The 13,855-nt window shown below is 37.1% G+C and overlaps 1 protein-coding gene across 1 annotated transcript; it reads left to right on the forward strand.

Annotated features, from left to right (window-relative positions):
- Positions 1-2,907: 2,907 nt before the first annotated feature.
- LOC133990149 (uncharacterized) lies at positions 2,908-8,188 on the forward strand. The gene is made up of 6 exons (XM_062428323.1): positions 2,908-2,963; positions 3,056-3,382; positions 3,799-3,834; positions 5,253-5,569; positions 5,651-5,762; positions 7,848-8,188. Exons 1-6 carry the CDS (start codon positions 2,921-2,923, stop codon positions 7,994-7,996), a joined length of 984 nt encoding a protein of 327 aa, XP_062284307.1. The 5' UTR covers positions 2,908-2,920; the 3' UTR covers positions 7,997-8,188.
- Positions 8,189-13,855: the final 5,667 nt, after the last annotated feature.

Below are 13,855 nucleotides of genomic sequence, written 5' to 3' on the forward strand. Positions count from 1 at the left end.
ACACAGGATAAGCTGCAAACTGAAGAATGAGATGAAACCTCTCAACAGGTCTGCTGCCACGTATGAAGGTGAAAGAATGAGAGGAGCAGGTGAACTTAATCAGGACAATTAGGGGTGACAGAGCCAATCAGTGAGAATCAAAGGAGGAAAAAAGAAAGTGAAGTAAGTGAGGAAAGAGAAGTGGAATAAATAAAAGAGAGAATAGTGAGTCTTTACTACTTACAGTGGGTAGAAGAAGTCAAACCAGTAAGGGTAATAGTGTGTACAGAATCTCAAACTGGTAACTCAAGTGGGAGACACGACCTTATCTGTGAAATATGAATGATGATTTATAAAAATTCAGACATTAGGAACACATGTTAGATTTGTTTGGGTACCTGCCCACGTGGGAGTGCCTGGAAATAAACTTGGAGATAAATATGCAAAAAAAAAAATAAGCCCAAAGATCAGAGGTCATCCTTAGTTCAAACTAATCTGTGCACGACAGAAGCCAAAGCAATAATAATAATTAAAAAAAGAAGGAAATCAAGAAAGTGTAAAGACCAATGGAGTGGTGGAAATAAAGAGAGACAGTTATTTTCTGTTACTCCACTGGTTGGACAAATGAGACATGGGGGTAGGAACAGGAGGGGGGAGACAATTCTTACAAGGACGAGAATAAACAAAAAATTATACTCTGTAAAGAATTTCACTGTAAAATCATCTACTGTCATTTATTTTAACAGTATATTACTGTATATTGGATTACAGTATATAACAGTAGGATGACGGTGGGTTTTATGTTCATTTTACAGTGTATGCCAACATTTCACTGTTTATTTACAAAGGATAATAAAATCTGTTACTTTTGCTTTTAATTCCTATAAATCCCCACAAATTAAAAAAAGTAGAAAACACAAAAGAATAGACGTTCAATAAAGTATTTCTGTGTTTTATTTGTCACATTTCTATTAATAAACGGACAGATTACTGCATTACCATGACAGTACAAGTGAAAGGGAGAGAGAGGAGAGGACCTCACTGGAGACAAACAGCCCCACTCTGTCATTTATGTCCCTCAGTAATGATAAGTGTAAACTGTAAAGCAAAGGTGGAAGAAGTTTATATTCTATTAAATGTTCATGAATATAGCTCCAAATCCCAACAGAAGTAACCTCAGGACACTTTTCACATAGAGCAGGTCTATATCGTACTCTTTATTTTACAGAGAGCCAACATTCCTCCATGAGCAGCACTTGGTGACAGCAGCAAGGAGAAACTCCACTTTAACAGGAAGAAACCTCAAGAATATATACTCTTTATACACATTTGGTGACATGAAAACTAAACGTTGCAGAGACTAGTAGTAGTAGAAGCAATGTGTTGTTGCAGCCACCAGAGGGCAGCAGTGTAAAGGTTTTATTACTGACAGCAGCAGCACACAGCAGATAGAGGTAATGTAATATAAAGTGTAGAATGAGATGTAAACTATAGGTTTAAAGTGTCATAAAATGTCTCAACAACATTAATAATATATCATATAATGTGTAAAATATATTATAAATATCATATAATAAAAAGGGGCAGAGTTACTTTTGGTTTCCTGGAAACAGCTGAACATGTAGACTGCTGCTGGTTGTATTTGGTACCAAACGTTTATTAAATAATCATGAATAAATAAATATTCAGTTATTTGCAAACAGGTTGAATTTTCTCTTGTTTTTAGACTTTGTAAAATTATAATTATAATTACATATTATGATTAAACATGTTAACATTAGACAATTTGATTTAAAACAACTGAAATAATAACAGAAGAAATAATAAAGAATTTGACAAACACACATTTTTAAATACCGTAATAAACGGTGTATGAGACGCTTCTTTAACGCAATACTTTTTTATTTAAAAGTGAGGTGCGTCTTATACACCAGTGTGTCATATTCACCTTTACAATGCAGAGAGAGGTTGGATCTGCATATGATTGTAGGTCTGTAAAAGGCTCCACACTAAGAACAGTAACTATAACAATGACTATAATTATAAACATAATGATGTGAGCGTCCACACTTATAAATTATAACATCCTGTAAACGCGCTCCAGCTGTTTCAGCAGCTAATGAAAAGAGACTATTGATGACCTGTTAATGCTGAATGCTGGAAAGAAAGATAGTTGTGTGTTGATCAGAAGTATTTCAGACACTAGCTGCTGTGATGTTTCAGTATTTACAGACCAAACTGATGTTGAAGCGTGACTCTGGTGCAGTAGTCTATTTGTGCACAGCGAGCACACAGCTACACACTGTATTAAATATATAAAGTTACTGTGTTAAATATATAAAGTTACTGTGTTCCTTTAAAAGGTTTAATTGAAAGTCAGCCTAACCCGAACACAGAGTTAATATAGCGGTCCAGTTCAGTTAAGCTAATAATTACTGGACCATTAACCTAAATTAACCTGACACACTGTTTCAGGTGTAATATGTGTGTTTTCATTGTGGTTCAGTTAAAAGTAAATTGAGAAAGTTTAAACATGTATAAACATATGTCATATAAATGAATATCTACTGGTGCATTCAAATAAATCAGTCTTTAATAGAAAAGCATTTCCCCAGCATGACAACCCTCAAAATAGACTGAGACTTATACACCGTTTTTTACAGTAGTTTGATTATTATTATTATTGAGAATATTGAAACCTGTCAGATGATGAAGGAAATTGAATTAACTGATTGATCTAAATTAAATAAATAAGCATAAAACCACACAGCAGCAGCAGCAGCAGCCTTATGTGTCAGCTGCAGGGGCTGATGGGAGGTTTGAGGACCTGTTAGAAACCACGTGGCCCTCGTCTGATCTCACAGCTCGTCCTTGTTTGGCCTCAGCTGCATCAGAGCGCCACTTCTCCCCAGGTTCACCAGAGGAAACACCACTGCACACAATGCTTTTCCTCCCAGCTGCTGCTCTGTGCTGTCTGTGTTCAGGTGAGTGTTTCCAGCCAATCAGGAGCCCACAAACTCAACCTTTAACAATCACTGTCACGCTGACCTTCATCTGTGTGTCTGTTTCTCTACAGCGCTGGTTGCCATGGCAGCACAGCTGATTCAGGATGATTTAACATTGACCAGGAGAGCTGGTGAAAATGTTTCATTCAGCTGTCGAGGAACTGGCCAGTGTGACAGTAGTTATGTACTCTGGTACCAGAAGAAAGACAAAGAAACATTCACTGTGATTCTTGATATTATCCTGGATGATGGTGACGTAGATAAAGGTTACAATCACCCTCAGAAAGATGATTTCTCAGCTGTAGAGACACAGAACGGCTGGGAGTTGCAGATCCAGACAGTTCAACTCTCACATTCAGCCACCTACTACTGTAGCTGTTATAAAGTTGTTTCCCACAGTGAGAAATGATCCCTGCAGCCTGTACAAAAACCTCCAGATGTCAAACAGTGTTATTGACAGGAAGAGAGCAGTAAACCACTGCCCAGGTTCACATATTTCACCTTCATCTCAGCCAGAGTCACTCTACTGATCTCCATGTAGTAAAATCATATTTTATTAAAGTGACAGACAACATGTGTCATGTGTTGGACGGATTAGAAATGTAGCAGGATCCCGCCTCTCTCTACCTTAATAGGCTGAAATCAAGAAAAATACAACAAAAGAAGAGACAGTCATGTTGATATGAACATTAGAGAAACACATCATGGAGATGAAATATGAAACTGCTTCATAATTTGGATTTTTTCACCTCAGCTGACACATTCAGCAGCAGAGAGGTTTTTGTACGAGGCTTTTTCACTGTGTCAGGAGGAGAGTGGATCTTTGGCTCTGGCACTAAACTGTTTGTAGGTAAGTCTAAACTTTCATTTTCCTTCAGTTGTTTTATTGAACAAGTTGAAAATGTGTTTGTAGTTTTAGTTTCTGCTGCTTCAGGCTTTACATGTTAGTTTTTTCATATTTAGTAGAGAATTCTTTCTGCAGCCGTTCTTACATAAAACTAATCAATAACTCCTGAAAAGAGCTTCAAATCTCACTGCACACCACAAGTTATTCTTTATTTATGCATCACATCAAAGTTTGTTTCCAGCCAAAAAGTCTGATATCAGTAATGTTACAAATAAACAGGATTTAATCATCTCAGTGATTCAGCAGCAGCTCCTGTTGGTTAAAAACAAGATGATATATGATGTGAAACATCATTTAATAAATGTTCCTAAATGTCATTTTAGAAGCAAATAGTCATAAATATATTGTGTTAAATATACAGTATATATTTATTAAATGGTAAAATGTATCTCATGATAATTGTGTTTTTATGATGATAAATATGTTTATTAGTAGAAAGTATATTAATGCATGAAGGTAAAAAGAGATTAATATGTTATTACGATAAATATAATTTATAGATAAAATGTATAATTGTACCTTAATTCACATTTAATATAAATGAAATGAACGTGATGTCAAATAATGTTAAAATATTTGAGAAAATATAAATTTACATAACAACATAAATCATATCTTATATTTTATCTGATATATGTGAACATGTTGTAATTGTGTTTTATATAAAAGCTGAAACTATTTAAAAAGTAGTTAAAGTATTGATGTATTGTGTCTGATTAGAGTAAAGTATATGGTGGTAAATATACTTCATATAAAACACTATAATCATTTATAAATGTAATATTAATATAATATATTTTAACCAAGTTATAAAACTATAGTTTTAATTTAACAAAGACAAATGTCATCATATTATATTATGTTACATTATATTATATTTGACATATCTCTACATGTTGTGGTGATTGTGTTTTATATAAAACCTAAAACTGTTTTATGAAATAAATGAAATTATTGATATATTGATTCTCTTTAAACTTAATAATCAATATGGTGGTAAATATATTTGATATAAAACATTATAATCATGAACAAATGTATTTTATATGAGGCTGTTATGTCATGATATATGTTCAGTTTTACACATTTTATTATATTAGTAATTAATGTTGTTAAATATTGATAAAGAGTGGTACATTGTGTTTGAATCTTTCTATATGACATATGATGAGCTTCCATGATGCTTTAGTCTGATATGATTATTGATCCAGTGTCCAGTAGATGATGTTTGTGGTGTATTGATGAGTAGTTTAGTGATCATGTAGTTTCCAGGATCAGACTGAATGCAGTGCAGTGCTGTAAGCTGCTGTTGACTGTGTGAATGTGTGTCTGTGCTGCTTGTTGCTGCTGTCAAACTTCAGATGAGCAGGTAGTGAAGCCCGTGGTGAGCGTGTACCCAGCAGCATCCAGAGCCCACCTGGAGGGGAAGAGCTCCCTGCTGTGTGTGGCCTCAGCCATGTCTCCTCCTCGGGTCCGGTTCTCCTGGAAAAGACAGAAGAAGAACGGCCCGCTGGAGGATCTGACCCCTGCTGAGTTTGAGCAGCTGGAGCTCAGAGAGCCGGGACGCAGCGCCTCCATCCTGCTGCTCCATCAGCAAGAGAACAGCACATATAAATACCACTGCTACGTCAAGCACGAGGGGGGCCCAATGGAGGTCCAAACAGGTAATGAAGGCTTGGTGACTGTGTTCAGCAGTGATTCAGCTTCATCTGGAGACGCTGTCAGAGAGAGCAGAGGAGCAGAGCGCTGACATTTCTCACTGCAACTCCAAACATTTGACTCCTTTTCTGTTTCAGAGGTTCCAGCTGCAGCAGCCTCCTGTCCTCCAGAGAGAGAGCCAGCAGACCTGCCAGCTCTGCAGCAAGCTGACTGTAAGATCACCTGCTGCCTCTCTGCATGCTCTGACAGCTCCAATGTCCTGCTGCAGTTAGGGCTGCATATCAGTCTGTTCACTTTCTGCTCATCATTGAAGGATTTAAACATACACTCCCTGATTCTGTTAGAGTGTCCCACAGCACAACAAGTCCCACTGAGAGAGCTTTCACTGCACAGGCTGACTAATAACACCTTTTGGGGGAGCGACACTACATTTTAGGCTTTGAGGGAGATATAACAAGTTTAGGGAGTCTATCTTAAAGCTGCACTAATGAATAGTTTTATATAGAGAAAGAATCTAATGACTAAATGAGCTTTTTAGCCTCTTTTAGCTGCTAGTTGTGGTTTTGTGGCACATTTCCTGTCTGGTTCAGTCTCAGTGTTTCCAGCAGCAGCAGCACCTGTTTTCTAATGCAGCATCAGGCGCCTCTTTCACCATAACCGCAAAATAAAACGGCACCTACTGCAGATATAATTAGGCTCTAACACAGAGGTCTGTAGGATCATTTTTATGTAACCCATGTGCAATTACGCATTGCGCATGCACAATCATTTACTTTGGTCGTGCTGACTGTGGGCAGTTTTTTTTCTGCTGGACCAGTGTGGGATGGATAGGGTAATATTGTATTGATTCATTTATTGTTCAGTCTATGGGAGAGTCTGAGACTGAAACGAGACGGCTGAAGAGCTTTTCCACATTAAAAGCCGCGGACGTAGCTGTCGGCTTCAAACGCTTTCATGAACTTTCTCTTCAAAATTTGAATTCATTTATTTTTCGTTCTCATAACAGCTTTAAACATATTTCTAAATTAACTTAAATAACAAAACGAAAAATCTACTCAGTTCATAATAAAGTTCTCAAACAGTGATCGAAACGGTATATCTCCACCAATACGTTACAGGATGCATTCAGTAAAAAATGCAAATAATAATAAAATACAGAAATAGCATAGCTTAACATAGCATTCACACAAAATAAATAAATAGGCTACCGGTAATTCAAGTGTGCTGTAATTTAGTAAACAAGCCAATAACCTATATGTGCAAATAATATTAGAATTTAGAAGACCCGAAATTATTAAATAATTATTAAATAATTTAAGCTCAACAAAACGAAATTATTTGAATGAATGGTTTCCCTAGTGCAGCATCAGGCGCCTCTCTTTCCGGCTTATGTTTATTGAGTTAGTTTGTATTTATTGATATTGTGTTACAGAGTTATATTTATCTAGGTCACCTACTATCTGTACATCATAACTAAAAAAAAAAAAGAAGACTCCGGCCACCAGGGGGAGCCGTGCAGCCTGGGAACCCCCCCCCAAACTTCACCACTGTTGAGGGAGATATAACAAGTTTAGGGAGTCTATCTTAAAGCTGCTCTAATCAATAGTTTTATATTAAGAAAGAATCTAATGACTAAATTAGCTTTTTAGCCTCTTTTAGCTGCTAGTTGTGGTTTTGTGGCACATTTCCTGTCTGGTTAAGTCTCAGTGTTTCCAGCAGCAGCAGCAGCAGCTGTTTCCTGATTAAGCCACTGTACACTACCTGCCCAGCAGCAAACAGCACACGTACCTTTATATGTCAGAGATGACTTTGTTAGCTTGTTGTGGAGTTCTTCTGCTCCCAAGTGCTAAAAACTTCACATCTATAGTAACCTGTGTGTTTTTAAACAGTGTTTGGACTTTGCTTTTTATCATTGACTGATTTTAATTGTTATAAATTGTAGTTTATTAGTTGTGAATTAAAAAGTGATTTGAAGTTAAAAACAGGAAATCAAATCCTGCTTAGGGCCCCTAAAAAGCTGGGTCCGGCCCTGACTTGTTGTATTTAATAAGGGCCTTTGAGCTGTCAGTCAAACTGTAGTGGACCCCTGTCTTCATGTAAAGCTGCTCGTCCCGTGTGGAAAAGTCCAAGTTATAGTGAAGAACATGTGATGATATTGTGATGTGTGTGTGTGTGTGTGTGTGTGTGTGTGTGTGTGTGTGTGTGTGTGTGTGTGTGTGTGTGTGTGTGTGTGTGTGTGTGTGTGTGTGTGTGTGTGTGTGTGTGTGTGTGTGTGTGTGTGTGTGTGTGTGTGTCAGTGCTCTTCCAGTCTCAGTGCAGGGTGAAGCTGCTCTGTGTGCTGTACACAGTGCTGATAGTGAAGAGTCTGGTGTACTGCTGTGGACTCTCTCTGCTGATGATCCTCAGAAACAAGGGACCGTCCACCAACTGCACACATGCTGACTGACTGTTTCCTGCTCGCCTTTTCTCACCATCACATCTCATCAATTCATCTCATTCATCACTTTGATCAGTCTTCATAAATGTCACTTATGACGCGTTGTGCTTGTTTTTACATTTTCTCTCTTTATGCACAAGTTAGATACAGTTGTGCTAAATATATAAATACATATATACTCATTTATATTTACAAATAAAATCTTAACAGTTACTTTTTTAGCTTTGGTTTGTTTTGTTTCCAACTATAAACTTTGATTTGTATTGTAGGAAATATAAAAATAAATGTAGAAAATATAACTATTTTTTAGTATTTTTAAAACCTTTATTGTGTTTATTGTTTTGTGTTTAATGAATTCTGCAAAGTTAGATTTGTCTTTTTTAATTCATAACTGTGATATTTTCAATAAACTGTAACATCGTTTTATTTGGTTTTGTTGGTTTTTCTTCTAAATTTGTGTCTCTGAATTGATTTTGATGCAAAATGCCCCCAAAATATAGAGATTTGCAAATAAAGTCTCAACAGTTAAATAATATATAATTTTATATTAAATCAACTACAGTCTTATGATTCTCTACTTCATTTACAATATAGACTTACTTCTAAATATATAATGAATAAAACTAGAATTAAATAATAGCAATTTAAATTAGGTGAATTTGTATTCTTTAATTTTTATTTAGTTAATCATTTAAAATGTTTTCAATTTATTGATGTATAAATATGTAAAGCAAATATAAACATACAGATATTAAATATAAGCATGTAGTTGTGGTGTGAGAACAGGTTTGATGGTTCCCTGATTATTTAGGTTGCACATTGATCATCTTTTATAATTATTTCAGTGTGGATGTACAACTCTACACTGATAACACTGTTGTTTAAACACATGATAAAACAGCACAGAGCTGCTTTGAAACTACAGCTGTTATTAAACTGATCACACAGCAGCTTAATTAGTCTGTGCTGAAGTCTGAATGTTGTCAAAATGATGGGTGTGTTTATTATTTATTTATTATCTAAATCACTAAAATATTGATTAGCTCTTGTAGTTTCATCCAGAACTAATTTTGTTTGCATTTACATAAAATATGACTATAAGAAAACTCAGTTTATTGAGATTAATACGACACACATGAATACAAAAGTGATTCAGTGTAGAAACGATGACTTGTTTATTTCAGTGGTTTCTATTTGTGTCTCAGTTTGGTTTGTGTTCTGATTGATGATAACAAACACAGGATGTTTCTTTTTAAACTTTGCAGAGAGGCAGTGAATGTTAAAAATGTTCTTACAGTGTGAATTTAAACACTCTGATGGCAACGACGATGGAAGATTTCAGAAGCAATATAGCTTAAAAATGTGTTTTATTAGCAAAAACAAGCTGCTTTGAAACTACAGCTGTTATAAAACTGATCACACAGCAGCTTAATTAGTCTGTGCTGAAGTCAAAATGGCTCTACTCTCTTTAATTTTGCACATTCATCAAAAACAGCAAAAGTATTTGTACTGAATTTCTGCCTAGTTGTAGTTTCAATGAAGAATGGGGACATACTCTGAATTACATCCTTAATATCTTCCTTACTATATATGGCTTTATCATCCAAATCATGAATCACCAAACCTGACAAACTTGTAACACAACTTAATACCACATATACCCATCCTGCAGAGAATAGCTTTTTAAGACAGACCACAGCATTATCCACAGTAATACCTTGTACTTTATGTGCTGAACAAGCCTAAGCAAGTTTAAGAGGAAACTATCGATGTAATAAACCTTTTTAGTAACCTTCTCTTCCTCTGCTTCAATACCTGTAGAACCCATTACAACTACTGAACCTCTTGCACATTGTTTCCTCCTCTGTGCAACAACATGATCATCATCAAACTTAACACACACTTTATGAGGAAACTTGCTATTCTCTTAATAGTTAGTCTGTTACAGAACCATACACACCATTAACCAGACCATCCATAGCTTCCACATTAGTGCTCAACATTACACACATTCTTACCCAGCAACAGCTGTTCAGCCAAACATGTGTTATAAGTTTTCACATGATGTCCAATTTCCAATTCAAGTTTCCTCATTACTTAATTCAATCTGGTTCTTGCAGTTTAAATTATTACTCAAAGCACAATATTCAGATGCAAATGTCACCATACACGTCATTAAAAGTGTCATTTGGCCTATTCTTGTAATGATCAACAAAACTAGTCATCCAAATGTCATCTGTGGTACAATCATGTGACGCTGCCTTTTGCCTCAACACACTTAAGGACAAACTCATTTTAACTATATTATCTCCTGTGAGTACAAATACAACTTTCTTTGAACATTCCTTAAGATGCATATTAGTTAACCTCTATAAAGCTTCTTCAGCACACACACATCTCTGTTATGTAGATAAACACTGCCTAGACTTCTCAATGCCTCTTTAGCACTAACGTTCCCGTCCTTTGATGCTTCTCTATGGGCTTTAGTCAGCAACAATCCTATCTCTCTTTCTGCCTTCGACATGTAAGAAATGATGTAAATAACACACGCATAAGCATAACGAACAAACTGTACATCTAAATTAACATTCCAACTTTTCAATAGTGGCTTGATATACTGATTTCACAAACTTCATTAACCTGCCTTTTGACACTATATGTGTATTTCTAGCTAAATGTTTATATGCAGCCTCAAAAGAAAGTTGAATAATCCCTAAAGTTTTAAACAAAGCTCTGAAACCATCATTGCTATTGTTCTCACTGCTGCGTGCTCTCTTTTCATATGATTTGAATCTTTCTCACCCTGTTTACATGTTCATGCTGCAGAATTATCAGTCTGCCACAGTACAGACTGTGGGAGCTGAGCAGACTGCAGGAGTTTGAACGTCTCCCTTTATTTAATTATGTCAGTTTCTCAGCTCTGAGTTTAGGATTTGAGCTGCTTCTCTCACAGATTAATAACACAAATTAAAACTGAGACAGGGAGCACTGAGTTCATACTGAAGTTCCTGGAACGATTCTTTAAGCAGAGTGGAGGGTTGTAACCGTCATTGTGTTATTAAAGTGAAAAACCACAGTGAACAGTGTGGAGGCTGCTGAGCAGAAACCCACACGGCCCATCTGCTGCAGGAAAGGAAGTGTTGATTCGCTGTCAACTGAGTCTTAATAACCACAGAGAACAGGAACTTTCACAAGATGTAACAGTTAACAGATAATTGAATAAATTATGTATGTAATTATGGTGTAATTTATTTTATAAATGTAGAGTTTGGTTGGTGGTCAGTCAGAAATGTCTTTGTTTGGACTCATAACTTCAGTATTCATAAAATCCTGGCCACCAGACCACAAAGGTCCACTTATCAGTTTTTCTGTTGCTTTCAATCACCTCTCTTGGTCTTCAACAGTTCTCCTCAGTCCCAGTTAGTGGCTCCGTTTTGACTTTAGGGCCCCTCTACAGGACGGGGCCCCCAGATCAGCTGATAATTCAGGACTCAGTTTTAACCTCTTTATCATTGCAGCTGATTCTGTTCTCAAGTTGTCAGCAGTTAATCACATGATCACAAACTGAACTGTGGAGCTCTGGGGGCCCCTGAGGGTCTGGAGGCCCGTGAGCGTCTGGAGGCCCCTGAGAGTCTGGGGGCCCCTGAGAGTCAGGAGGCCCCTGAGGGTCTGGGGGCCCCTGAGAGTCTGGAGGCCCCTGAGAGTCTGGGGGCCCCTGAGAGTCTGGGGTCTGACATTCCCCTCGTGGTGATCCAAAACACAGTCCGAACTTATTTGTAGTTTCACACAATTCATCTGTTAGAAAGTGTTAAATATGTGTGCAGACAGACGGCGCCCCCTGCTGGTCAGAAATCACACAGCACAGACAGAAAACACAGGAACACTTTTAATGGCTCTCATGCTCTGGATGTATTATAAGAGCTCTTATAATACATCATACTGCTTCTTCCTCCTCTGTGTTTAACAGCTTCCTTGGTGTTGCATTACTGCCATCTGCTGGTCAGCTCCTACAGTGTCCAGCTCTCCTAAGCAGAAACTTCCCACCGTGTTCAGTCTCACCACACAAACCTGCTCCTGTCAGTCCTCAGGCCTGTACTACGAAGCTGGATTTTCTCTTATCGAGGAAACTTCAGGGTTAACCCTGGGTTTTCTGTCCTACGACGCTGGTTCACTTAAGTTACCGGGGTAAATCACCACGGTAACTTAAGCTGAATGGCTAACCTGCTCCGGAGCAGGTTATGTTCTGGATAAGAGATCCATGAGTACAAAAGCACCGCTTCCTGACCAATCAGTGCTCTTGGAAAATGGGTTCCATTACCGAGTTGATAACCAGCTTTGAATGTCTGGGTAAGTCAACCCAGGTAACGGAGAGATATCCCGAGTATGTTAATCCAGCTTCGTAGTACAGGCCTCTGATCTCCTCATTCCCTCCATCATGTTCTTTATTTCCTGAGGTTAGAACCACTACATGTTCTGCTGTTTCTACAACCTGACGCTGCTCATGAAGTCCAGTATGATGCTTCCTCTTTAATGTGTGTAGAGTCCCGTTCAGGTTACTGTGTCTGATCATTACTATGATGCATGGAGAGGAAGGCCATGAAACTTCAGAGGAATTGCATTGGTGCAAAAACACACATATGGAAACAAATACAAGATTAAACTTGTGCAGTAAATCAAATTAACCCCATATCTTTAAAAATAAGGTTCATGTCATGTACACAGGATAAGCTGCAAACTGAAGAATGAAATGAAACCTGTCAACAGGTCTGCTGCCACGTATGAAGGTGAAAGAATGAGAGGAGCAGGTGAACTTAATCAGGACAATTAGGGGTGACAGAGCCAATCAGTGAGAATCAAAGGAGGAAAAAAGAAAGTGAAGTAAGTGAGGAAAGAGAAGTGGAATAAATAAAAGAGAGAATAGTGAGTCATTACTACTTACAGTGGGTAGAAGAAGTCAAACCAATAAAGGTAATAGTGTGTACAGAATCTCAAACTGGTAACTCAAGTGGGAGACACGACCTTATCTGTGAAATATGAATGATGATTTATAGAATTCAGACATTAGGAACACATGTTAGATTTGTTTGGGTACCTGCCCACGTGGGAGTGCCTGGAAATAAACTTGGAGATAAATATGCAAAAACCAAAAACAAGCCCAAAGATCAGAGGTCATCTTTAGTTCAAACTAATCTGTGCACGACAGAAGCCAAAGCAATAAAAATAATTAAAAAAAGAAGGAAATCAAGAAAGTGTAAAGACCAATGGAGTGGTGGAAATAAAGAGAGACAGTTATTTTCTGTTACTCCACTGGTTGGACAAATGAGACATGGGGGTAGGAACAGGAGGGGGAGACAATTCATACAAGGACGAGAATAAACAAAACATTATACTCTGTAAAGAATTTCACTGTAAAATCATCTACTGTCATTTATTTTAACAGTATAATACTGTATATTATTACAGTATATGACAGTAGGATGACGGTGGGTTTTATGGTAATTTTACAGTGTATGCCAACATTTCACTGTTTATTTACAAAGGATAATAACATCTGTTACTTTTGCTTTTAATTCCTATAAATCCCCACGAATAAAAAAAATAGAAAACACAAAAGAATAGACGTTCAATAAAGTATTTCTATATTTTATTTGTCACATTTCTATTAATAAACGGACAGATTACTGCATTACCATGACAGTACAAGTGAAAGGGAGAGAGAGGAGAGGACCTCACTGGAGACAAACAGCCCCACTCTGTCATTTATGTCACTCAGTAATGATAAGTGTAAACTGTAAAGCAAAGGTGGAAGAAGTTTATATTCTATTAAATGTTTATGAATATAGCTCCAAATCCCAACAGAAGTAACCT

The sequence above is a fragment of the Scomber scombrus genome, chromosome 11, assembly GCF_963691925.1.
Source record: "Scomber scombrus chromosome 11, fScoSco1.1, whole genome shotgun sequence".
NCBI lineage: Eukaryota > Metazoa > Chordata > Actinopteri > Scombriformes > Scombridae > Scomber > Scomber scombrus.